The sequence below is a fragment of the Pseudophryne corroboree genome, chromosome 6, assembly GCF_028390025.1.
Source record: "Pseudophryne corroboree isolate aPseCor3 chromosome 6, aPseCor3.hap2, whole genome shotgun sequence".
In the NCBI taxonomy this organism is placed as follows: domain Eukaryota; kingdom Metazoa; phylum Chordata; class Amphibia; order Anura; family Myobatrachidae; genus Pseudophryne; species Pseudophryne corroboree.
Window position 1 is genome coordinate 829069027 of NC_086449.1, and position 27857 is coordinate 829096883.

The window sequence follows — 27857 nt, forward strand, 5'->3', positions numbered from 1 at the left end:
GTTGGGGGGTACGATGTGGGTATGGAATATGAGTTGGATTGTGGTTATGGAATGTGGGGGGTACGGTGTGGGTAGAGGTTGCAGGTATGGAATGTGGGTTGAGTGAGGGTATGGAATGTGGGTAAAGGTGGGGGTACGGTGTGGGTATGGAATGTGGGTAAAGGTGGGGGTACCGTGTGGGTATGGAATGTGGGGGGTACGGTGTGGGTAGAGATTGCAGGTATGGAATGTGGGTTGGGTGAGGGTATGGAATGTGGGTAAAGGTGGGGGTACGGTGTGGGTATGGAATGTGCGTGCGGTGAGGGTATGGAATGTGGATTAGCATGACACTTTTCATGTGATTTCTTTATCTTTCTACCCCTTATCTGTAACATCATAAGGTAATTCTGCCCCCAGTTAGTGTTGGTGTTATTACTCCAGCTCTATAGAATAAGCAGATCTTTGCGCTGCCAGGGTTGCCCTGATGTAGAGAATACGCCATTATGGCCAGGCCGTAGGATAATGTATAAGATGTACCGTATACCTGGGTGAGGTCAGAGCATGTATTTGTACTTTGTTAGGTGAGAGCTCCATGCAGTGCTACAGATCACATTTCCCTGGGCTGTAGAGCTTGCAGTCTCTAATTTGGGGGCGACTCCATGAACATAATAATAAATTACCTTCCTAAAACCTGGACACAGGACATTGGGGCTGATGCACGCTGAACGCAGGTCCGCTTTTCACTCTGCACATTTAAAGTCGCATTTCTGCTTGCAGCGGAAGTGGCACAGCTGTGTGTTAGAGGGATGTTTGCACATAGGTAAAGATTAGTGAGTGCCGTGGGCACAAGCTGCAGGCCAGGCAGAGTCCAGTCCCTGCACCGATGCTTGCACGTTGCCTAGAAGCCTCATGTGCACTAGTTATTTGCATCAATTGGCTTTATAGCCTGATATAACAGCACCATCTGCTGGAATCCCTGAGTATTACCTCATCTATGTAATATTGGCCGTCACTCCCTGTAGCTATGTACTGTACTGAGTTACATGGACTAACGAGCTGTACAACAGCCAGAGAGGACCCTGCTCCCTACAGCAGCAGATCCCGTAACTTCTTACAGTAATCTCGGCAATAGTGTAGCTGCTCCAGTTAATTACAATCAATCGGGACAGCTGTGCTAATAGGATTCGGGTCACATTGCAGTTGGGCTATTGTAGGTGCCCATTAACACCCCATCCTAGTGTTCATTCTAGCACCCTGCACCTTTCAAAATCCATGCAGTTCCTCTTTCCTGCCTGAGGTGTCGCTCTCTGCTGTGGTGTTTCTCAGCACACTCTGATCTGCCACTCAGTGCTGTGATACAGACCTGTGCATGCTGAGAAGCACCAGAGCAGAGAGCGACACCCCTGGCAGGAAAGAGGAACTGCACAGGATTTGAAAGGTGCAGGGTGCTAGAATGAACACTACCATCCTATAGATCACTCCAAATCCAGACAGTTTATCCCATTCCATCCAATGAAATTGGGCCTAATAAATCTAGTTCCCTCCAATCAGAATGTCGTATACGCGGTTTTACCTGTACAGATATCGTGCGCTGACGCACATATAACCGTAACTCATTTTCTTCTCTTTAGCTTAACCCAGCAGGAGCAGCTGAAGGCACAACAGTCCGCCAACGTGGAGGTGTCCCCGATGAGCCTGCACCCGGAAGGGAAGGAGGTGGACATCCTGCAGATGCTGACCAAGGCCAAGGATGAGTACAGCAAGGTGACTGTAGTGCCGCGGTCTTCTGTATGTCAGAGCAGGCGTCTCTTCTCGCCCATAGCGCCGGATGTCTCCTGCCGCCGCTGTCACTCCCGTCTGTGTATTTGTGGTGTTGGTGTCTCGCATCAACTTATGGTTGTTCTTGTCTGTTCCTCATTACAGTATAAATCATGTTCAGAGCCCAAGATGATAATCAGCTCTTCAGCCATCCATGGTAACCCCAACCTCATCAAACCCATTGCAGTGAAAGCCAGCCACCCGTCACAGCCGATGACTAGCAAGGTGACGTGATCAGGGGGAGGGGTTGTAGTCTCTTGGCTGATTGGTGCCTTGCTCAGGGGGGGGTGTCCGACAGAAGCGGTGTGTTATCCCACTGTGCAGGCCTGGGGGCGTGCAGCTGTTTATGATGGAGCTGCGCTCTGCGTCCTTTCCCTTACGGAACCCCTTTAAGACTATGGGGTGTGTTCAAGAAGTGTCGGAAGCTGCCGTCTTGTCGGAAAGAAGGCAGCTTTCCGACAGATTTAGGTCGGAAGGGGTTCCGACCTATTTAATGCCGAGCCATTTTTTCCGACAAGTCTGGAATTCCCGAATTGTCGGAAACCACATGGATTGTCGGATTATCCGCGGATCCACGTGTTCCGCGGCCAAATCAGACAGGTTTTGGTCCCAGTTCCGACAATGTCAATCCGACTTTTTTTAAAGTCTGATTGACACTGGGGGTAATTCTGATCTGGTCGCTAGGCTGCGTTTTCTCCCAGCCTGCGACCAGGTCCGAACGCAATGCGCAGGCGCGTCGATGGACTGAATCAGGCATGGTGCGAAAAAAGCGATCGCACGGAGATTGACAGGAAGACTGCGTTTGTGGGTGGCAACTGACCGTTTTCAGGGAGTGTCTGAAAAAAACGCAGGCGTGTCCAGGCGTTTGCAGGGCGGGTGTCTGACATCCATTCCGGTCCCGGACAGGCTGAAGTTATCGCAGCGCCTGAGTAAGTCCTGGGCTGCGCAGAGACTGCGCAAAATCAGTTTTTGCAGCTCTGCTACACGTGTGTTCGCACACTTGCAGAGCGAAAATACACTCCCCCTGTGGGCGGCGACTATCTGATCGCAGGACAGCAAAAATTGCTGCTCAGCGATCAGGTCTGATTTACCCCCAATGTCGGAACCGGGGAGATGAGACGGGGGACAGGTCAGCGGGGACGGGACCTTGTGAGGAGACAAGCAGAGATGGAGAGGGGGGGACGGGTGAGGAGTGGGGAGCGGCTATCTGGACAGAGCGGCGTGGACGGGTGAGGAGCGGCTGTCGGGGGGGAGCAGCGTGAACGGGTGAAGAATGGCTGTTGGGAGGGAGCAGCGTGGACGGGTGAGGAGCGGCTGTCGAGGGAGTAGCGTGGACGGGTGAGGAGCGGCTGTCGAGGGAGTAGCGTGGACGGGTGAGGAGCGGCTGTCGGGAGGGAGTAGCATGGACGGGTGAGGAGCGGCTGTCGGGAGGGAGCAGCGTGAACGGGTGAAGAGTGGCTGTCGGGAGAGAGTAGCGTGGATGGGTGAGGAGCGGCTGTCGGGAGAGAGTAGCGTGGATGGGTGAGGAGCGGCTGTCGGGAGGGAGTAGCGTGGACGGGTGAGGACCGGCTGTCGGGAGTGGTCAAATCCGACAGTCTGATTTGGCCAGCTCATTGAATACTGACCTGTCGGATCCTTTCCGTCGGAAAGGATCCGACAGGTATTTAATACACCCCTTTGTCACTGTGGGGTCACACTCTGCTCTCATCGGGGTCACACGCAACACTTGCATCCAGCCAGCCCCCCTACTCCCCGGCAAAGCATTAGCTCATTACTGCTCCATAAGACTTAGAGCGCCTTGAGAAGAAGTCCCCGTAGTCTCCTGCATTATACAGAAATAACGCCAAGCTTCTTCATTATATACACTAGTGCTGTAACTATTGGAGGGGCCGGTGTTATCGGACTATTGTCCGACTGTGACGGGACCGCTGACTGTGCAATTGGATGTGATAGAGCAGGGGTGGGCAAATTTTGGCTCTCCAGCTGCTGTGAGACTACACATCCCAGCATGCCCTGCTGCAGTTTTGCTGTTAAGGCATGCTGAAACTGTTGCATGTAGTTCCACAGCAGCTGGAGTGCCACAGGTTGCTAGAGGACCCTACTCAGTAATGCCAGGCAATGCCAGGGTTATACCTGCTCGTAGTATAATCTGTCGCAGACACGGACGCTAATGCAATTTCCAGAACGATTATCATTTATTTTTTTGGCTTCGCAACAGCTGATATCTTCAAGTGCAGCTGCCGCCCGGAAATGAAAAGAGGCGCCCACCGGAGCTATCGCAACTTTTTTGTAATTGGGTACACTTTAGCAGGCAATATCCAAGAGCAAGGAACATCGGGCTTAAGGGTAGCGCTACGGATATACAGGAGCCACGCAGGAGCCATGTTTTTGTATGTAAGAGCTTGCAGCTGACGGCAGATACACGCCCCGGAAACCTCCATGACCCGTCTGCTTTTTTTCCCACCACTCCACGTTACCTCTCCCCAAACAGTCTCTTCCTGCCAATCCCGGTGCGGTGAAAACCTCGCTGCGAGCGCAAACGCAAAGGGACTTTGACGCATCCGCACTACATGGACAGTCTGCCGATAATCTCTCCGTTGCGTGGAACCTTAGCTTCTCGTCCATCTCTGAATCTGGTCCTTAGAACGCTATGTGATTGGGTATATGTCAGTGATGTCAGAGTATTTCAGTACATTGTTGTTTTGATATAGCGCTATGCATTGTTGTGCGCTGCATATATTAATCTACATATTATAAATATAACAAAGTTTTGAGCAAGCTTCCCTAGCCTACAGAGCTTGTAATCCGGGGACATGGGGCGACAGTGTGTCTTCTGCAATCGCAGTTGGCACCGAGATTTGAGGTGCCACTCTCTGCCAGGGCAGATGGGGGGGTGTAATGTTACAGTATTTGTAATGGACTCGTACCCAACTAGTAGCGTCCATCGATGTGATACTCACACGTCTCTTTTTGTTTCACAGCCTGGTGATCCGGAACCCCAGCACCTGTCCCTCACCACCCTGTTTGGGAAGCCAAAAAAGGCCCGTGCGGATAGTACCGATTACAAAGACCCTCCCATGGGGCGTCCCCCAGTGGTTCGCTCCCTATCCTACGAGGGGCTGGGTCTGTCCGCGGAGAGCTGCGAGAAGCAGCTGTGTCCTGCTATCCAGAAGCTGATGGTGGGGGGCGCTGACCTTCATCCAGCCTCCAAACAGCCTGACAGCCTGCCCTGCCACAACGGCACCTTCCACCCTTCTGGAGACGTCATCAGCAGCCTCTTTCTGCCAATGGAGGAGGCTGCTCCGTTACCTGCGCAGGACCATGAGAGCGGGGAGAGTCTTCTGCACATGCTGCAAGGTCCACATTCTACGTTACTGCAGCCTGAGCGGGGGGGACCTGCCGCTGCCGCCGTGCACTGTGCTGTGGGGAACGTTCTGGGGGGTGCTCCCCTTACTTATTATGACAACTCTCAGCCAAAGCAAAGGACTCCGGTGCCTGTACCTCTGATGCCCCTCCCGTCCCAGCCTCCCCCATCGCCTGGGGCCATTTCTCCTCAGGAGCTTCTGAAGAAATTAAATCTAGTACGTCAGGACCAGCAGTTCCAGGCCACCCCCAAGCCGGCCCTGGCTGCCAAATTCCCTGTGGTCTCCCCCAGTGCTCCAAAACCTTTGTGGGGAGAGAAGTTATCTGCGGGGGAAAAGCACAACCCACTGCTACAGGTGATGGCTGCAGTGTGTGTGTGTGTGTGTGTGTGTGTGTGTGTGTGTGTGTGTGTGTGTGTGTGTGTGGTGCTGCAGTGTACAAATGACATTTGTGTGTGTGTGTGTGTGTATAGATAGAGCTGCAGTGTACGCAGAAGATATAAAATATAATTTTGCTTGTGTCAGTTTATATATGTATGTATTTCTATGCTGTGTGAAACCTGCATTTTGAGCCAGCTGTAAGATTTTAGCTTTTTGCCTAAGACGATCTATATGATAAAACCGGGCCTCACTGTTTCTTTCCCAAGCAGGTAATTTCTCCACAGCGGATTCCAGCCACAGTGTCCCCATCTCTTCTCATCTCCCCAATGGTGTTTACCCAAAGCAGTGCGCACAACCGGACAGCTGACGCAACAAAGCCCCCTCCTCCTGCTAACCTGCTGCTTCCGCTTTCCCTCCCGGACACCCCCAGTAACCAGTGCAGTGTCCTCACCAAGAGCCAGCTCCAGGGGACCTTGTTACACCTCCTCCAGGTGAGCGGCAGTAACCGGTGCTATGATGTGTACTGTGTGTTATTAGGGCGAATTGGGGTGAAGGCGGTTTCTCAGAATTAGAGAAAAATCCTTTTTCTCTTACGTCCTAGAGGATGCTGAGGTCCACATTAGTACCATGGGGTATAGACGGGTCCACCAGGAGCCATTGGCACTTTAAGAGTTTAATAGTGTGGGCTGGCTCCTCCCTCTATGCCCCTCCTACCAGACTCAGTTTAGAAAATGTGCCCGGAGGAGTCGGTCACAGCTAGGGAAGCTCCATAGGAGTTTTACTCTGTTTTTTTTCTTATTTTAATAGAGTTTTAGGCAACAGCCTCTCTGCTTCGTGGGACTAAGGGGGGGAGTAGTGTCCTCCCTGCGGGGTCTGAGCCACTATCTCCGCTGACTGGACACTGAGCTCCTGAGGGGACCGAACGTTCGCCGGCAGCATGCCGCCACCCCCTTACAGAGCCAGAAGACTTCAGTGGCGAGTTAGTCACCAGCCCCCCTGGCAAGCGGGGAGCCGGTGTGAAGATGGCGGCAACAGGGTTAGAAGCGCAGTACTAACTGCGCTCCGGGGCTCAGCAGTACATGGTGCGGCGCTGTGAGGGGCGCCCTGAGCCAGCGCCTACACTGGTCGGCAAGCCTGTCGGGAACCCCAGATCACTGCCAGCATCAATTCCTCAGGCCAGTATAAGCACAGTGGGAGCGGGAAGCAGCGCCATGAAAAGGGGCGGAGCTTCTCAGAGCGGACCCAGCAGCGTTCAGCGCCAATTGTGGGTTAGCTCCAACCTTTGTGGCATTCTTGGGATGGGGGGGGGGGGGACGACGACGACTCTGTCTGCCCCTTTCCTGTGTGTGTGTGTGTGTGTGTGTGTGTGTGTGTGGAGTGTTTGTTGTCTGCAGAAAGCCATGTCTAGGGACTCTGTGTCATATGCTGCAGAGAATACTTCCTCTCAGCAAGATCCCATTCCATGTAATCAGGATTGCACTGTTTTAGAGTGGTTAGCCTCTCTTAAGGGTATGATATCTCAGATTTCTACTAGGGTTGCACAGACTGAGAATGCAACTCGGGTCTTACAGAACTCTATGGCAGTTTGGTCCGGTTCTGTTCCGTCAGGGCCCCCTAATGTACACTCTCTCAAAAACGTGCTCTTGCGCAGATTATGCATGATGACACGGATACCGATTCTGATATTGCAGACGGTGATGGGTATGTGTTGCGGGGGGCAGCATCTCTTGCAAAAGGGGTGCAGTTGATGATAGAGGCTATTAGAGATGTGTTGAATATTGCTGATACAACACCCGAGCAGGTTGAGGAGGCTTACGTCACTGAGAATAAAGAGCCTCGCTAACCTTCCCTGCGTCTAAAGAATTAAATGCTATTTTTGAAAAATCCTGGGAAAACCCGGAGAAAAAAATTCCAGATCCCCAGAAAGGTTCTGGTTGCTTTTCCTTTCCCTGAAGAGGATAGAAAGAAATGGGAAAACCCACCCATAGTTGATGCATCTGTTTCCAGACTCTCAAAAAAAGTGGTTTTACGCGTTCCGGGATCTACCGCGTTAAAAGAACCGGCTGATCGTAAGATTGACACTACGCTCAAATCCATATACACGGCTTCAGGGGCGATATTACGGCCTACTATTGCCTATGCATGGATCTCTAAAGCGATAGTAAAGTGGTCAGGCACGTTACTTGAGGATTCGGATACAATGGATAAAAGTGACGTTGAATTGTTTTTACGTAACATTCAGGATTCTGCAGGATTTATGTTGGAATCCATGAAAGACCTGGGTTCGATGGCTGCAGGGATATCTTCCATGTCAGTATCAGCTCGTCGAGGACTGTGGCTGTGCCAGTGGTCTGCCGACGCGGAATCCAGGAGAGGTGTGGAGACCCTACCCCACACAGGTCAGGCTCTCTTTGGGAAAGCGTTGGATGCGTGGATTTCCACGGCAACCGCAGGTAAGTTACCTTTTCTTTCCTCAGCTGTGCCCGCTACGAAGAAACCTTTTTCTTCAGCTGCGTCACAGTCCTTTCGTATTGCTAAATCCAGAAAGACCAAGCCGTCTAACGCCTTCTTTAGAGGTCGGGCAAAATCCAAAAAGCTACTGCAGGTTCCCAGGAACAGAAACCTGCTTCAGGTACATCTAAATCCTCAGCATGACGATGGACCGAGCGGCCTGGAGGTCGGGCTGGTGGGGGCGAGACTCAGGCGTTTCACCCACGTCTGGGTGTCGTCTGGCCTGGACCCCTGGGTACGGGATATTGTGTCCCAGGGGTACAGGCTGGAGTTTCAAGAACTCCCGCCTCACCGGTTCTTCAAATCAGGCTTGCCGGCTTTGCTAGCAGACAGGGCTGTCCTACAGGAAGCCATCCAAAAGTTGAAAGAGTCACAGGTCATTGTACCAGTTCCACCTCATCTGCAAAACAATGGTTATTATTCGAACCTTTTCGTGGTACCGAAATTGGATGGTTTGGTCAGGCCCATTTTGAACTTGAAATAGCTAAACCCATTTCTGAGGGAGTTCAAGTTCAAAATGGAGTCTCTGAGAGCGGTGATCTCAGGTCTGGAGGAGGGGGAATTCCTGGTATCCCTGGATATCAAGGATGCATACCTCCACATTCCGATTTGGCCGCCGCATCAGGCTTTTCTCCGATTCGCACTGTTGGACAGTCATTTATAGTTCCAGGCCCTGCCATTCGGCCTCTACGCAGCACCGAGGGTGTTCACCAAGGTGATGGCAGAGATGAAGGTTCTCCTCCGCAGACAGGGGCTGAACATAATCCCATATCTGGATGATCTGCTGATAAAGGCATCGTCCAGGGAGAGGTTTTTGCAGGCCATTGTTCTCACGACTCATCTGCTCAGGGAACACGGTTGGATCCTGAATCTTCCAAAATCACATTTGGAGCCGACAAGGAGGTTTTCATTTCTGGGAATGATCCTCGACACAGAAGTGCAGGGGGTGTTTCTTCCGGAGGAGAAAGCGTTGGTGATACAAACAATGGTCCAGGATGTCCTGAAGCCAGCCCGGGTTTTGGTTCATCGGTGCATTCGCCTTCTGGGGAAGATGGTGGCCTCTTATGTGGCTCTGCAGTACGGCAGGTTTCATGCTCGGCCCTTCCAACTGGATCTCCTGGACAAGTGGTCGGGATCCCATCTACACATGCACCAGAGGATACGTCTGTCGCCGAAAGCCAGGATTTCACTCCTCTGGTGGCTGCAACTGCCTCACCTTCTGGATCCTTCTAACCAGGGATGCAAGTCTCCGGGGCTGGGGCGCAGTCACTCAGGGGGAAACCTTCCAAGGAAGGTGGTCAAGTCTGGAAGCCGGCCTACCAATAAACATTCTGGAACTAAGAGCCATCTACAACGGTCTTCTTCAAGCGGCCCATCTTCTGCGAGATCGAGCCATTCAAGTGCAGTCGGACAATGTGACCACAGTGGCTTACATAAACCGACAGGGCGGAACGAAGAGCAGAGCGGCTATGTCAGAGGTAACAAGAATCATCCTCTGGGCAGAAAAACAAGCGTTGGCACTGTCAGCAGTCTTCATTCCGGGAGTAGACAACTGGGAAGCAGACTTCCTCAGCAGACACGACCTCTGTCCAGGAGAATGGGGCCTCCATCCGGAGGTATTCACAGAGGTGACAGATCTTTGGGGTGTACCTCAAATAGACATGATGGCCTCCCGTCTCAACAAAAAGCTTCGGAGGTATTGTTCCAGGTCAAGGGACCTGCAAGCCGTGGTAGTGGACGCCCTGGTGTCTCCGTGGGTTTTCCAGTCGGTGTACGTGTTTCCTCCACTTCCACTCATTCCAAGAGTTCTAAAGCTCATAAGGAGAACAAGAGTTCAGGCAATCCTCATTGCTCCGGACTGGCCAAGAAGGGCTTGGAACGCGGATCTTCTGGATCTACTGCTGGAAGATCCGAGGCCTCTTCATCTTCGGGAGGACCTGTTGCAACAGGGGCTGTTCGCTTATCAAGACTTACCGTGGCTACGTTTGACGGCATGGAGGTTGAACGCCAGATATTAGCTCAGAAGGGCATTCCGAACAAAGTCATTCCTACCCTAATACAGGCTAGAAAAGGAGTAACGTCTAAACATTACCATCGCATTTGGAAAAAGTATGTATCTTGGTGTGAATCCAAGAAGTTTCCTACGGTGGAGTTTCAACTGGGACGGTTTCTCCTCTTCCTGCAAGCAGGTGTATATGGGCCTGAGGTTGGGATCCATAAAGGTCCAGATGTCGGCCTTTATCCATTTTCTTCCAGAAACAGCTGGCTTCCCTCCCTGAGGTTCAGACTTTTTTGAAATGGGTTCTGCACATCCAGCCTCCCTTTGTGCCGCCTACGGCACCCTAGGATCTTAACGTGGTGCTTCAGTTCCTCCAATCAGATTGGTTTGAGCCTCTACAGGAGGTTGAGGTCAAGTTTTCATGTGGAAGGCTGTCACTTTGTTGGCCTTAGCTTCTGCTAGACATGTGTCTGAATTGGGGGCTTTGTCCTGTAAAAGCCCCTACTTAATTTTCCATGAGGATAGAGCTGAGCTCAGGACGTGTCAGCAGTTTCTTCCGAAGGTTGTGTCGGCTTTTCATATCAACCAACCTATTATGGTGCCAGTAGCTACTGACTCCTCAATTACATCAAAGTCCTTGGATGTTGTGAGGGCTTTGAAAATCTATGTGAAGAGGACGGCTCATCACAGAAAGTCGGACTCTGTTTGTCCTTTATGAGCCCAAGAAAATTGGATGTCCTGCTTCTAAGCAGACGATTTCTCGCTGAATCAGGTTCACTATCCAGCATGCTTATTCTATGGCAGGATTGCCGTGTCCAAAATCTGTTAAGGCCCACTCTACTCGTAAGGTGGGTTCTTCCTGGGCGGCTGCCCGGGGTGTCTCGGCTTTACAGCTTTGCCAAGCGGCTACTTGGTCAGGGTCGAACACGTTTGCTAATATAATAAGATACTTAGGCCTCTGAGGACCTAAAGTTTGGTCAATCAGTTCTGCAGGAGCCTCCGCGCTCTCCCCCCTGTTCTGGGAGCTTTGGTACATCCCCATGGTACTAATGTGGACCCCAGCATCCTCTAGGACGTAAGTGAAAATAGGATTTTAATTACCTACCAGTAAATCTTTTTCTCGTAGTCCATAGAGGATGCTGGGCGCCTGCCCAACGCTTCGTTGTCCTGCATTGGTTATTTGGTTCAGTACGACTTTGTTCTTAGTTAAGTACTGCATTGTTACTTGGTTAAGTAGTTTTTTTTCAGCCGTTGCTGAGTTTCAAGCTAGTTAGCTTGTTTTGCCTTGTGTGTGAGCTGGTGTGACTCTCGCCACTATCTGTGTATAATTCTTCTCTCGTAGATGTCTGTCTACTCGGGCACAGTTTCTAGACTGAGTCTGTTAGGAGAGGCATAGAGGGAGGAGCCAGCCCACGCTCTCAAACTCTTAAAGTGCCAATGGCTCATGGTGGACCTGTGTATTCCCCATGGTACGACGGTGGACCCCAGCATCCTCTATGGACTACGAGAAAAGGATTTACCGGTAGGTAATTAAAATCCTATTTTGAGCTTGCTGCATTGGAAAACGGCAGCAGTAAATATTTATACCTGCTCTTTAGTGTTTACCCTACAGGTAACATGTACTTTTGTACTAATAATCACTTTACACCGACGCTCCGCCAACCCCCTTCTCCCTCTTCTTCCTCTTCTTTTACAGAATGACGAGAACTTTTTGAATACGATTTATGAGACGTACCTCTCCATGTGTAGCCGTGGAGGGCCTCCCATCCGGAAGTTCTGACCATTTGGTGGCACCCACTTTGTACATTCCTCAAGCATCGTCTGTGGTGGGGTGGTATGAGCAGATAATATGTTATGGAAACTGCAGGCTGAGGCACCACGCAACTTTTTCTTTTTTAAACACCCGGGGTTTTTAAACCAGGGGAAATTTTTTGTTTTGTTTTAAACTGAAACGGCCAAAACTGACCGAGGTTTGATTATCAATAGCCGGATGGAGCAATTGTATAACCATTGCCCGTATTACAAAACATGTGTAAGCCAGTCCTTGGAAAATATATATATATATATATATATATATATATATATATATATATATATATATATATTGGAAAAAACTTATTTAAGTGAGGGCATAATATGAGTAGAATGTTTTTTTTTTTTTAATGCAAAAAGAGATCAATATTGAATATTTTAGTCTTACATTTTTTTTAAATTAATAATTACAAAGAAATCTGTATTTTTCATATGTGAAATATGATTCAGGGCGAATGTGTATGGTGTTTATCTTTGTTTTTTAGGATAAACTATAAAAGTTTTGCAGATTTCATTGTAAATATCAAAGTAAACCAGTTTGTATAATGCCCACTAGGTGGTGCTGTGATCTTTTCCAGATTTACTTAAAGGACCGCTGCAGCTACAATAAAAGTTTTATTTTGAACGGCTACAAATTATTTGGGCAGAAACAGAAGTGACATTTTCACAAGCTCATCGGAGTGAGACCCCTCGGGATGCAGAAAGGGAGATGACAAATTTTTTTTAGACTTTCCTGGCGTTAATACAACCAACAATTATTGTCAGCGCGTATCCCTCACTGCAAAACTGTGCGTCACTAATAGAGGGCAGGTCTGGGAATTAGCTGACCTTCTGAGCAGAGGGTTAAGCTGGCCGGCGTCTCCGCTTCCTTGATGCTGAGTGGGATGTGCGCTTGTCGCATCCTAATGCGCACATTAGGGGATAGCGCACTGTAATGTGCGTACTATCTGTATATGGGCGCTTATGCACGTCTTTCTCCATGTACACTAATTGGGAGCTATTAATATCTGATTTACTTACATCTCTGTAGCGGGTGCCTGTCTGTAATCCCATTGAAGGATACAGGCAGTCTGCAGCTATAGGCCTGATAACTGAGACCAAAAGCTTGCACGTGGATACATACCACCAAATAAGAATGGGTTGTAAAGCATCTAATATCATATTAAGGTATAGAAACTTTACATATACATGGCCGGGTGTAATGACGTCCGAGGTGGCCGGAGGTGCGGATTCTCGGCCGAGCGCAGACCATTTTTATATTATTATTTTTTCAAACCATGCCTTGTAAATGATTTGCCTTTTAAAAAAAAAAAAGTCAGCGTACAACCAGGAACCTGCACCTATGGCCACCTCGGACGTCATTACCCCTGGCCCAGAACGTTATGGGCCTTTTTGTATAAGACAACGTTTTTATTTTCACATAAATGATCAGTAAGTCTTGCTAATTAACAGTGATTATTTAAATTTTTGTGGCATGAATGAAGCTTTGGAATCAGGACAGCGTTGCCTAATTCAGTATATAGGCGCGGATGATATCAGACTTTATTAAAACAGAGATTAAACCACTGTAACAGAAACAAAACACTATAAATATCACAACACTTGAGACCTTGTTAATTTGAAGACAATGGCAGTGGAATTGGTATCAGATTTCAGGAGTTACTTGGAAAACCTTCCCTAACCCATACGTTCCCATGGTGTATTAGGGCCCTCATTCCCAGTTGGTCGCTCGCTAGCTACTTTTAGCAGCCGTGCAAACGCATAGTCGCCGCCCACGGAGGAGTGTATTTTCGCTTTGCAGGAGTGCGAACGCCTGTGCAGCCGCGTGGCAGCAAATACATTTTGTGCAGAACAAGACTAGCCCTGTAGTTACTTATCATGTGCGATGATTGCTGCGACGAAGGTCCCGGTAATTACGTCAGACACCCGCCCTGCAAACGCCCGGCCACGCCTGCGTTTTTCCAAACACTCCCAGAAAACGGTCAGTTGCCACCCACAAACTCCCACTTCCTGTCAATCTCCTTGCGTCCGCCAGTGCGACTCAAAGCGTCACTAGAACCTGTGCACAACCACAATGCTCTTTGTACTCGTACGACGTGTGTGCGTATTGCGGTGCGTGCGCAGATTAGCCCCGTTCTGCCATAATCGCTGCACTGCGAAAATCCGTAGCGAGTGATCAACTCGTAATGACCCCCTAGGTGCAGAACGAACAGCGAGCCAATATCTTGACGCGTTTTATCTCAAAGTGCTTTCTTCTGGGGAGAGATCATATAATATTTAGAGCTATCCTGTGACTCGTGTAAAGGAGTAATGTTTCCTGCTGTAAATTCTATAGATGATGATGATCTGCCTTACGTTATGCATGTGGGTGCATGAGAAATGATGTACAAATAATATCCGAAAGGTATAGCTAGAAAGGTATAAATAAACTTTAATATACCATCGATCCTGCCCTTGTCCCCTTCTCAGTGGCGCCATCTATCTTATTTATGTAGCTTGAGTTCCACCATTATTCTTATCCATTTCCTAGGATACTGTATGTGTCCCTGTATCCTTGGGGGTATTCGGTCAGCTCTCGTAATAGCACCTCCACCACTGTATATAGACAATAGTTACACCTTAAACCAGACACAAGGATTTGTCCATTGGGGACGGAATACCGACTGATAATCCCAACAGATTTTGGTAAGTGCTGCAACCTAACCTGCGGAATGTGCTCTCACTAGCCTCATCTACTGTACATCGGACAAGGGGTTGGAGGTAGCTTTTATTTTAAGCTACCGCAATACCTACAACCTATGCCTCCTCCCGCTCACTTTACCTCTAGCTGTATATAACTTCATAAACTGACTGATGCTCCAGATAAAATACTTGCTTGTCAGATCATATCACCACTTCGGATGGACAGTTCTGATAAACTGGTGATACACAATGCGTTTCGGCATAGGACTTCATCAGAGGGGTCCCAGACTTTCAGCTGTTACAAAACGTTTACGCCTCATCCAGCGATAAAGGCCAGATCGAGTAAAGTGATTTGAGACAAATCGTTTAACCTCTGGCTCCTATGATTAGTGCTCCCCTAAAGGTTTTGGGGGTGCTTGGCATTGGAATGAATTGAAGGATAGACAGTACATAGATAGTCAATATGTTCACACTAAGTGGGTGACAGGGTCAAATGGTCATCAGGGTTAATCCTGGCCCTCCCCTTAGTGCCTAACCCTATCCGTCCCCTTCCACAGCCTAACCCTAACCGTCCCCTTCCACAGCCTAACCTTATCCGTCCCCTTCCACAGCCTAACCCTATCCGTCCCCTTCCACAGCCTAACCCTATCCGTCCCCTTCCACAGCTGAACCCTATCCGTCCCCTTCCACAGCTGAACCCTATCCGTCCCCTTCCGAACCCTATCTGTCCCCTTCCACTGCCTAACCCTATCCATCCCTTTCCACAGCCTAACCCTATCCGTCCCCTTCCACAGCCTAACCTTATCCGTCCCCTTCCACAGCCTAACCTTATCCGTCCCCTTCCACAGCCTAACCTTATCCGTCCCCTTCCACAGCCTAACCTTATCCGTCCCCTTGCACTGCCTAACCCTATCCGTCCCCTTCCACAGCCTTACCTTATCCGTCCCCTACCACAGCCTAACCCTATCCGTCCCTTTCCACAGCCTAACCCTATCCGTCCCCTTCCACAGCCTAACCCTATCCGTCCCCTTCCACAGCCTAACCCTATCCGTCCCCTTCCACAGCCTAACCCTATCCGTCCCCTTCCACTGCCTAACCCTATCTGTCCCCTTCCACTGCCTAACCCTATCTGTCCCCTTCCACTGCCTAACCCTATCCATCCCTTTCCACAGCCTAACCCTATCCGTCCCCTTCCACAGCCTAACCCTATCCGTCCCCTTCCACAGCCTTACCTTATCCGTCCCCTACCACAGCCTAACCCTATCCGTCCCTTTCCACAGCCTAACCCTATCCGTCCCCTTCCACAGCCTAACCCTATCCGTCCCCTTCCACAGCCTAACCCTATCCGTCCCCTTCCACAGCTGAACCCTATCTGTCCCCTTCCACTGCCTAACCCTATCCATCCCTTTCCACAGCCTAACCCTATCCATCCCTTTCCACAGCCTAACCCTATCCGTCCCCTTCCACAGCCTAACCCTATCCGTCCCCTTCCACAGCCTAACCTTATCCGTCCCCTTCCACAGCCTAACCTTATCCGTCCCCTTCCACAGCCTAACCCTATCCGTCCCCTTGCACTGCCTAACCCTATCCGTCCCCTTCCACAGCCTTACCTTATCCGTCCCCTACCACAGCCTAACCCTATCCGTCCCTTTCCACAGCCTAACCCTATCCGTCCCCTTCAACAGCCTAACCTTATCCTTCCCCTACCAAAGCCTAACCTTATCCGTCCCCTTCCACAGCCTAACCCTATCCGTCCCCTTCCACAACTTAACCCTATCCGTCCCCTTCCACAGCCTTACCTTATCCGTCCCCTTCCACAGCCTTACCTTATCCGTCCCCTTCCACAGCCTAACCCTATCCGTCCCCTACCACAGCCTTACCTTATCCGTCCCCTTCCACAGCCTTACCTTATCCGTCCCCTTCCACAGCCTTACCTTATCCGTCCCCTACCACAGCCTAACCCTATCCGTCCCTTTCCACAGCCTAACCCTATCCGTCCCCTTCAACAGCCTAACCTTATCCTTCCCCTACCAAAGCCTAACCCTATCCGTCCCCCTCCGCAGCCTAACCTTATCCGTCCCATTCCACAGCCTAACCCTATCCGTCCCCTTCCACAGCCTAACCCTATCCGTCCCTTTCCACAGCCTAACCCTATCCGTCCCTTTCCACAGCCTAACCTTATCCGTCCCTTTCCACAGCCTAACCCTATCCGTCCCTTTCCACAGCCTAACCCTATCCGTCCCTTTCCACAGCCTAACCCTATCCGTCCCCTTCCACAGCCTAACCTTATACTTCCCCTACCAAAGCCTAACCCTATCCGTCCCCCTACACAGCCTAACCCTATCCATCCCCTTCCACAGCCTAACCCTATCCGTCCCCTTTCACTGCCTCACCCTGTCCGTCCCCTTTCACTGCCTCACCCTGTCCGTCCCTTTCCACAGCCTAACCCTATCCGTTCCCTTCCACAGCCTAACCTTATCCGTCCCCTACCAAAGCCTAACCCTATCCGTCCCCCTCCACAGACTAACCTTATCTGTCCCCTTCCACAGCCCAACCCTATCCGTCCCCTTCCACAGCCCAACCCTATCCGTCCCCTTCCACAGCCTAACCTTATCCGTCCCCTACCACAGCCTAACCCTATCCGTCCCCTTCCACAGCCTAACCCTATCCGTCCCCTTCCACAGCCTAACCTTATCCGTCCCCTACCACAGCCTAACCCTATCCGTCCCCTTCCACAGCCTAACCTAATCCGTCCCCTACCACAGCCTAACCTTATCCGTCCCCCTCCACAGCCTAACCCTATCCGTCCCCTTCCACAGCCTTACCCTATCCGTCCCCTTCCACAGCCTTACCCTATCCGTCCCCTTCCACAGCCTTACCCTGTCCGTCCCCTTCCACAGCCTAACCCTGTCCGTCCCCTTCCACAGCCTAACCCTGTCCGTCCCCTTCCACAGCCTAACCCTGTCCGTCCCCTTCCACAGCCTAACCCTGTCCGTCCCCTTCCACTGCCTCACCCTGTCCGTCCCCTTCCACTGCCTCACCCTATCCGTCCCCTTCCACAGCCTAACCCTATCCGTCCCCTTCCACAGCCTAACCCTATCCGTCCCCTTCCACAGCCTAACCCTATCCGTCCCCTTCCACAGCCTAACCTTATCCGTCCCCTACCACAGCCTAACCTTATCCGTCCCCTTCCACAGCCTAACCCTATCCTTCCCCTTCCACAGCCTAACCCTATCTGTCCCCTTCCACAGCCTAACCCTATCCTTCCCCTTCCACAGCCTAACCCAATCCGTCCCCTTCCACAGCCTAACCCTATCTGTCCCCTTCCACAGCCTAACCCTAACCGTCCTCTCCAGCAGCCTAACCCTATCCGTCCCCTTCCACAGCTTAACCCTATCCGTCCCCTTCCACAGCTTAACCCTATCCGTCCCCTTCCACAGCTTAACCCTATCCGTCCCCTTCCACAGCCTAACCCTATCCGTCCCCTTCCACAGCCTAACCCTATCCGTCCCCTTCCACAGCCTAACCCTATCCGTCCCCTTCCACAGCCTAACCCTATCCGTCCCCTTCCACAGCCTTACCCTATCCTTCCCCTTCCACAGCCTAACCCTATCCGTCCCCTTCCACAGCCTAACCCTATCCGTCCCCTTCCACAGCCTAACCCTATCCGTCCCCTTCCACAGCCTAACCCTCCCCCAAGTGCCTAACCCTAAAAATCATGAAAATCATGGTTGACCTTTTGACTCTGTCATCCTAAGGGTGAGTATACACTGGAAAGACTGGCAATTAGGCTGATGGTCGGGCAGAATTCCCTTCAACCCGGACCATGACTGATTGCCCGTACACACCAGGGGGATTTCACCGATCACTGTTCTGTCCTTCGTTAATATGCACCAGGTAATATCTTCCAGTAGCTGTGCAGCACATTGCAGGGGTGAGCAGTGTAATTAGAGAGCACTGCAAAAAGACACATAGGTGATGTGAGGAGTACAAGCGCCCAATATTGTGGTTATACAGTATGTATGCATCCTAGACACACCGGCAGATGCAGATCAGAACTGAATGGTGACAAAAGCAGTTTCGATAGGCATTCCTGAGTAGTGACAGAGTAAGGGGGTGGGGGAGGGGGGAGACTCAAGTCCGCGGATGTGGCACGGCACACTGGTGTCAGGGATTGCCACACTGGTGCCAGTGACTAAATTTGCACTGATGTGCCTCTCACCGCCACCCACTGCCTCTTCCCATCATCCTCTGTCACACACTGCCTCCCTCTGTCACCCATTCCCTGGCATCACCCGCTGCCTCTCCCTGTCACCCATTTCTTGGCATCACCCGCTGCCTCCCCCCATTACCCATTCCCTGATGACATCCACTGCCTCTCCCTGTCACCCATTCCCTGATGACATCCACTACCTCTCCCCGTCACCCATTCCCTGATGACATCCACTACCTCTCCCCGTCACCCATTCCCTGATGACATCCACTGCCTCTCCCCGTCACCCATTCCCTGATGACATCCGCTGCCTCTCCCTGTCACCCATTTCCTAGCATTACCCCCTGACTCTCCCCGTCACCCATTCCCTAATGTCATCCACTGCCTCTCCCCGTCACCCATTCCCTAATGTCATCCACTGCCTCTCCCCGTCACCCATTCCCTGATGTCATTCACTGCCTCTCCCTGTCATCCATTCCCTGATGACATCCACTGCATCTCCCTGTCACCCATTTCCTAGCCTCACCCACTGCCTCTCCCTGTCACCCATTCCCTGATGACATCCACTGCCTGTACATGTCACCCATTCCCTGATGACATCCACTGCCTCTCCCCGTCACCCATTCCCTGATGACATCCACTGCCTCTTCCCGTCACCCATTCCCTGATGACATCCACTGCCTCTCCCCGTCACCCAATCCCTGATGACATCCACTGCCTCTCCCTGTCACCCATTTCCTAGCATTACCCCCTGACTCTCCCCGTCACCCATTCCCTAATGTCATCCACTGCCTCTCCCCGTCACCCATTCCCTGATGACATCCACTGCCTCTCCCCGTCACCCATTCCCTGATGACATCCACTGCCTCTCCCCCTCACCCATTCCCTGATGACATCCACTGCCTCTCCTCGTCACCCATTCCCTGATGACATCCACTGCCTCTCCCCGTCACCCATTCCCCTGATGACATCCACTGCCTCTCCCCGTCACCCATTCCCTGATGACATCCACTGCCTCTCCCTGTCACCCATTCCTAGCATTACCCCCTGACTCTCCCCGTCACCCATTCCCTAATGTCATCCACTGCCTCTCCCCGTCACCCATTCCCTGATGACATCCATTGCCTCTCCCCGTCACCCGTTCCCTGATGACATCCACTGCCTCTCCTCGTCACCCATTCCCTGGTGACATCCACTGCCTCTCCCCGTCACCCATTCCCCTGATGACATCCACTGCATCTCCCCGTCACCCATTCCCTGATGACATCCACTGCCTCTCCCTGTCACCCATTCCTAGCATTACCCCCTGACTCTCCCCGTCACCCATTCCCTAATGTCATCCACTGCCTCTCCCTGTCACCCATTCCCTGATGACATCCATTGCCTCTCCCCGTCACCCATTCCCTGATGACATCCACTGCCTCTCCCCGTCACCCATTCCCTGATGACATCCACTGCCTCTCCCCGTCACCCATTCCCTGATGACATCCACTGCCTCTCCCCGTCACCCATTCCCTGATGACATCCACTGCCTCTCCCTGTCACCCATTCCTAGCATTACCCCCTGACTCTCCCCGTCACCCATTCCCTAATGTCATCCACTGCCTCTTCCCGTCACCCATTCCCTGATGACATTCACTGCCTCTCCCCGTCACCAGTTCCCTGATGTCATTCACTGCCTCTCCCCGTCACCCATTCCCTGATGACATCCACTGCCTCTCCCGTCACCCATTCCCTGATGACATCCACTTCCTCTCCCTGTCACCCATTTCCTAGCATTACCCCCTGACTCTCCCCGTCACCCATTCCCTAATGTCATCCACTGCCTTTCCCCTCACCCATTCCCTGATGTCACCCACTGCCTCTCCCTGGCGTCACCCATTCCCTGGCATCACCCTCTGCCCCTCCCTGTCTTCAGGGAAGCAGGTTGAGGTGAGCAGTGCTGTGTGCGGGAAGAGGGGCCAGGAGGGGGAAGAGAGGACTGTGTCTTGGAGGCCAGAGCCTGGGAAGAACAGCCTGGCTGTAACTGCTGATGGGAGTGGGTGAGGACTGAGGAGGCAAAGGTCGGTATGAGCTGGGGAGTGGGTGAGGAGGCTGCTATAAGGGCACTGCCAGATTAAGGACCACATGGGCCTGGAGCTGAAATTGCTGAAATGCCTATTGTGTGCCCCCACAGGAGTGTGACCAGTGCTGTGGGAGTGTGACCAGTGCTGTGGTGGTGTGACCAGTGCTGTGGTAGTGTGACCAGTGCTGTGGTAGTGTGACCAGTGCTGTGGTGGTGTGACCAGTGCTGTGGTGGTGTGACCAGTGCTGTGGTAGTGTGACCAGTGCTGTGGTGGTGTGACCAGTGCTGTGGTGGTGTGACCAGTGCTGTGGTGGTGTGACCAGTGCTGTGGGAGTGTGACCAGTGCTGTTGGAGTGTGACCAGTGCTGTGGTGGTGTGACCAGTGCTGTGGTGGTGTGACCAGTGCTGTGGGAGTGTGACCAGTGCTGTTGGAGTGTGACCAGTGCTGTGGTAGTGTGACCAGTGCTGTGGTGGTGTGACCAGTGCTGTGGGAGTGTGACCAGTGCTGTGGTGGTGTGACCAGTGCTGTGGTGGTGTGACCAGTGCTGTGGTGGTGTGACCAGTGCTGTGGTGGTGTGACCAGTGCTGTGGGAGTGTGACCAGTGCTGTGGGGCGGCATCCAGGGGTGTCCATATGTGCCTTTATGTGCCTATGTCTGTATGTGCTCCTCTGTGTCCGTATGTATCCATAGTATGCCTATATGTGCTCTGCTATGTCTTTATGTGCCTATGTCTGAATGTGCTCCTGGATGTCCGTATGTGAATATGTCTATATGTGCCGCTCTATGGCTTGGGTTGGTATGGGATCCCAACAGTGAGGATGCCAGCAGTAAGAATAATGACTTTTCTTGGTAAGTAAACTAACCCCTTTACCGTCTCCCTAACCCTCTCTTGCAGTCTAACCCTATCCTTCCCCTTCCACAGCCTAATTCTAACCACTAACCTTCACCCTAATGCCTAACCCTAACCTCCCCTCCCACAGCCTAACCCTAACCTCCCTTCCCACAGCCTAACCCTAACATCCCTTCCCACAGCCTAACCCTAACCTCCCCTCCCACAGCCTAACCTTAACCTCCCCTCCCACAGCCTAACCCTAACCTCCCTTCCCACAGCCTAACCCTAACCTCCCTTCCCACAGCCTAACCCTAACCTCCCTTCCCACAGCCTAACCCTAACCTCCCCTCCCACAGCCTAACCTTAACCTCCCACAGCCTAACCCTAACCTCCCTTCCCACAGCCTAACCCTAACCTCCCTTCCCACAGCCTAACCCTAACCTCCCCTCCCACAGCCTAACCTTAACCTCCCTTCCCACAGCCTAACCTTAACCTCCCTTCCCACAGCCTAACCCTAACCTCCCCTCCCACAGCCTAACCTTAACCTCCCACAGCCTAACCCTAACCTCCCTTCCCACAGCCTAACCCTAACCTCCCTTCCCACAGCCTAACCCTAACCTCCCCTCCCACAGCCTAACCTTAACCTCCCTTCCCACAGCCTAACCTTAACCTCCCTTCCCACAGCCTAACACTAACCTTCACCCTAATGCCTAACCCTAACCTCCCCTCCCACAGCCTAACCTTAACCTCCCCTCCCACAGCCTAACCTTAACCTCCCTTCCCACAGCCTAACACTAACCTTCACCCTAATGCCTAACCCTAACCTCCCTTCCCACAGCCTAACCTCCCTTCCCACAGCCTAACCCTAACCTCCCCTCCCACAGCCTAACCTTAACCTCCCCTCCCACAGCCTAACCCTAACCTCCCGTCCCACAGCCTAACCTTAACCTCCCCTCCCACAGCCTAACCCTAACCTCCCCTCCCACAGCCTAACCCTAACCTCCCTTCCCACAGCCTAACCTTAACCTCCCTTCCCACAGCCTAACACTAACCTTCACCCTAGTGCCTAACCCTAACTTCCCCTCCCACAGCCTAACCCTAACCTTTCCCTCCCACAGCCTAACCCTAACCTCTCTTCCCACAGCCTAACACTCCCCTCCCACAGCCTAACCTCTCTTCCCACAGCCTAACCCTCCCCTCCCACAGCCTAACCCTAACCTCTCTTCCCACAGCCTAACCCTAACCTCTCTTCCCACAGCCTAACCCTAGCCTCTCTTTCCACAGCCTAACCCTAACCTCCCCTCCCACAGCCTAACCCTAACCTTCCCCTCCCACAGCCTAACCCTAACCTCTCTTCCCACAGCCTAACACTCCCCTCCCACAGCCTAACCTCTCTTCCCACAGCCTAACCCTCCCCTCCCACAGCCTAACCCTAACCTCCCTTCCCACAGCCTAACCCTAACCTCCCCTCCCACAGCCTAACACCTTCACCCTAGTGCCTAACCCTAACTTCCCCTCCCACAGCCTAACCTTCCCCTCCCACAGCCTAACCCTAACCTCCCTTCCCACAGCCTAACCCTAACCTCCCCTCCCACAGCCTAACACCTTCACCCTAGTGCCTAACCCTAACTTCCCCTCCCACAGCCTAACCTTCCCCTCCCACAGCCTAAACCTAACCTCTCTTCCCACAGCCTAACCCTCCCCTCCCACAGCCTAACCCTAACCTCCCTTCCCACAGCCTAACCCTAACCCTCCCCTCCCACAGCCTAACCCTAATCTCCCCTCCCACAGCCTAAACCTAACCTCTCTTCCCACAGCCTAACCCTAACCTTCCCCTCCCACAGCCTAACCCTAACCTTCCCTGCCATGCTTATATTAGTGAAAGGGGGGAGAGAGAGAGAATGGGGGAGAGAGAAGGGAGGAGACAGAGAGAGAGAGAGAGAGACAAGGGGGGGGGGGGTAGACAGAGAAAGAGAGGTGGGAGAGAGAAAGGGGGTAGGTACAGAGAAAGAGACACAGAAAGAGTGAAGGGGGAGACACAAAGTGAGAAGGGGTAGGCAGAGAAAGAAGGGGGCGATAGAGAGAGAGAGAGAGAGAGAGAGGGAAGGGTTTAGATAGAGTAAGAGATAGAGGGAGACCGAGAGGGGGTAAGAAGGAGAGAGAGAAGGGGAGCGGGAGAGAGAGAGAGACGAAGAAGGGGGAGATACAGAGAGAGAGAAGGGTTGAGATACAGAGTAAGAGATAGAGGGAGTCCGACGGGGTGAGAAGGAGAGAGAGAGAGGGTGAGAAGGAAAGAGAGAGGGGGAGGTGGAGAGAGAGAGTCCTTTTGTTCTGGATCTGCTCCTGATAGGGTGTATTTGAACTTTGGGTAAATTGGTAAACGTGCAGTTTTGTCATTATAATATTTGTGAAGTTATTATACTTCTCTTTATCCCTCCCAATAGTCCGAGCAGTCCATTTGTGTCGCCCGCCGCTGCCAATTGTTGCTACAAATGTAAGACTATGGGGGTCATTCCGACCCGATCGCTCGCTGCAGTCTGTCGCAGCGCATCGATCGGGTCAGAACTGCGCATGCACCGGCGCCGCAGCAGCCGTCGTTGCCTAGCGATCGCCTCTGAGGCAGAGGCGGTCACTAGGCGGGAGGGGGCTGGACGGTGGCGTTAAGCCGCCGTTTAGGGGAAGCGGTCCGGCCAACGCAGGCGTGGCCGGACTGTTGAGGGGGCGGCGAGTAGCTCCCAGCCAGCACGCTAAAGCTGCGCTGGTCGGGAGCTACTCTTGAAGTGCAAAGGCATCGCCGCTGTGCCATGCCTTTGCACTTCTGTGGGGGGGGGGGGGGGGGGGGCGGCACTGACATACGGGGCGGTCTAGCCCTGTGCTGGGCGTCCCCCCGCATGTCAGTGTGAATGATCGTAGCTGTGCTAAATTTAGCACAGCTACGATCATCTCGGAATGACCCCCAATGTCTGTAGGTCATCATGCAGTACAAAATGTATATTTTATGCAAATTTGGAAAAAAAGGCTCATTCTGTTATTTGTCCTTTAATGACTAGAGCAGGCCGGATGTGTCTGTGGGTGTGCGGGGTCTCTGGGATACTGCACAAATCCTCGTCCCGGCGTTCATACTGCTGTTCCTATGGTTATGTGTGCGCAGTGCGTTCTGTCTTAATGACACGCAATCACATTATACCTACTAGTATCCATGATGTAATGGGAAACGGTGATGGAGCAATTGATATATTTAGAATGTCTGTGTCATGGAACAAGGGAGAGATCCAGATCTGAGGCTTCAGTTCCGGCTGTTGCAGTAATTGAGATTTTCAGACCACGTACCACATGCTACAATGCCATTCATCATGCACAATGCAAGGACTGAACGTTCCTCAGCCCTAACGATCTCCTGACTCTTAATGCAGGTAGCAGGGAGGATCTGTTAGATTCAGGGGTCTATGGGGGTCATTCCGAGTTGATCACACGTAGGAACTTTTTGCTGCTGGTGCGATCAACTAGACGCCGCCTATGGGGGAGTGTATTTTAGCATAGCAGGGCTGCGATCGCTTGTGCAGCCCTGCTATGCTAAAAAAAGTTTTGTGTAGAACAAGACCAGCCCTGCAGTTACTTACCCTGGTGGTCATTCCGAGTTGATCGCTAGCTAAAAATGTTCGCTGCGCTGCTATGATGCAAAAAAAAGGCACTTCTGCACATACATATGCGGTGCAATGCCCATGCGCAACGAACTTTCACAACGGCCGATGTAGTTTCACACAAGGTCTAGCGAAGCTTTTCAGTCGCACTGCTGGCCGCAGAGTGATTGACAGGAAGTGGGTGTTTTTGGGTGTCAACTGACTGTTTTCAGGGAGTGTTCGGAAAAACGCAGGCGTGCCAGGAAAAACGCAGGCGTGGCTGGGAGAACGCAGGGCGTGTTCGTGACGTAAAAACAGGAACTGAACAAGTCTGTAGGTATCGCAAGCGCTGAGTAGGTCTGAAGCTGCACAATTTTTCTTTGCAGCCGCTCTGCAATCCTTTCGAAGTTCCCGGAATTGAGGTCAGACAACCGCCCTCCAAACGCCTGGACACGCCTGCATTCGGATCTCCACGCCCCGAAAACGGTGAGTATCCGCCCCGGAACGCCTCCCCGCTGTCAATCTTCTTGCGATCGCGCCAGCGATCACTTTCTTCTGGTCGTTGCCGTCGCTGGGCAACGACGCGCGTGCACATTGCGGCCGCCGTGCCATCGCATTTCCGACCAGTTCGCACCGCAGCGATGAACCGCTGCTTGTGAACGGGTCGGAATGACCCCCTATGTACTAAGCCTTGGAGAGAGATAAAGTACCAATCAATCAAACACAGCCTGTAACATGGCCGGTAGGAGCTGATTGGCTGCTACTTTATCTCCCCACAGTCTAGTAATGAACGTATCCACAATTTTTTTTATTTTATTTCTGGTATATTTATGTGCAAAGAGATGGAAGGCTTTGTAATTCCAGGTCTGTGTTCCTCCTCTAACCATTATGGGGAAATACCCAGCCCGCACTATGGATGTGGCCCCTGTGTGGCTGACAGCTGCAGGCCCGCATTGCAGCAAACACCCCCCGGGACTCTGACTGTTAATTGTCCTGAGCCTTCATTTATATGTAGACAGAAAGTGGGCTGAGTGTCGGCCTCTATATCAGCACTTTCCCCGCTGAAGGATCTGCTTTTCCTGTTCACTTTCATCACGTACACTAAACACTGAGGGAAATAACGCTTTACAGGCATCGACTTTCTGTCCAGTAAAAGGGGCGCCGGGGCCGTGGTCTGCAGGAGACGAGCTGTAGCCCTGTGTATGATGTCTTCTGCAGTGTTTCCCAAACGTGGCACCCTAACAATGTTTCAATCAACATGACTGAGATACTAATAAAGGGCCTAGGGGGTGATTCCGAGTTGTTCGCTCGTTAGCTGCTTTTAGCAGCATTGCACACACTAAGCCGCCGCCCTCTGGGAGTGTATCTTAGCTTAGCAGAATTGCGAACGAAAGATTCGCAAATTTTCTCGCAACGATTACCCCGCAGTTTCTGAGTAGCTCCAGACTTACTCTGCCATTGCGACCAGCTCAGTCCTTTTCGTTCCTGGTTTGACGTCACACACACGCCCAGCGTTCGCCCAGACACTCCCCCGTTTCTCCAGCCACTCCCGCGTTTTTCCCTGGCACGCCTGCGTTTTTCCGCAAACGCCGTGAAAACGCTGAGTAACCACCTAGAAACACCCACTTCCTGTCAATCACACTCCGATCACTTCAACGATGAAAAAAATGTGTTCTGCCGTGAGTAAATCTACTAAGTTTTGAGCTAAAATACTTAGTGCATGCGCATTTTCGCATTAATCGCTCCGTTGCAAAAATCGTCAACGAGCGAAAAACTCGGAATGACCCCCCTAATTCAGACCTGTTCGCAGCAGGGCAGATGTAACATGTGCAGAGAGAGTTAGATTTGGGTGGATTATATTGTTTCTGTGCAGGGTAAATACTGGCTGCTTTATTTTTACACTGCAATTTAGATTTCAGTTTGAACATACCCCACCCAAATCTAACTCTCTCTGCACATGTTACATCTGCCCCACCTGCACTGCACATGGTTTTGCTCATTAGAGAAAAAGCTTGTTGCTGCGATCAGGTCTGAATTAGGACCTAAGTCACCTGTACTCAAACATGGCTATCCTTAAAACCTGGACTGTTGGGGTGGCCTGGGGGCTAAGTTTGGGAAACAGTGCCACACAGCGCTAAAGGGGGTTAATTGCTTTTGCTACAGCGCCATTTTCCTATGAACTACGGGCGCTAGGTGCCATGTATTGTAAAGGTATATGTAATAATGTGTTTAATGTTATATTTAATGCGCTGTGTGCGGGTGTAGAATTACATGTTTAGTTGTGTGGACTATGCGGTCATAGGAATGTATTATGGGGGTAATTCAGAGTTGATCGCAGCATCAAATTTGTTACCAGTTGGGCAAAACCATGTGCAGTGCAGGTGGGGCAGATGTAACATGTGCAGAGAGAGTTATATATCTATGGACGGATCGGGCAGTGTGTTGAGCATACACACTGCTCGATCCGTCGGGGACTGACGTCATGAACTGGGCGGGCGCCCAGTTCAGCTGTCAATCACCGCCGGCTGACGCAGCATGTGTACGGGCAGTCGGCCGACCGCCCGTACACACACAGCGACACG

General features: G+C 51.8%; 1 protein-coding gene across 3 annotated transcripts in view; it reads left to right on the top strand.

The window, feature by feature from the left end:
* Positions 1 to 12487, top strand: part of DCP1B (decapping mRNA 1B) — a 35979-nt gene extending 23492 nt beyond the window's left edge. Inside the window, exons 5-9 of one of the 3 annotated variants that reach the window (XM_063929339.1) lie at positions 1611 to 1743; positions 1903 to 2022; positions 4779 to 5516; positions 5807 to 6031; positions 11747 to 12487. In XM_063929339.1, coding sequence (XP_063785409.1) covers positions 1611 to 1743; positions 1903 to 2022; positions 4779 to 5516; positions 5807 to 6031; positions 11747 to 11830 — 1300 coding nt within the window. In that variant the 3' untranslated portion in view covers positions 11831 to 12487. The remainder of the gene's footprint in view (positions 1 to 1610; positions 1744 to 1902; positions 2023 to 4778; positions 5517 to 5806; positions 6032 to 11746) is intronic. The other 2 variants (XM_063929340.1, XM_063929341.1) reach the window with 2 other exon arrangements.
* The last annotated feature ends 15370 nt before the right edge of the window (positions 12488 to 27857 follow it).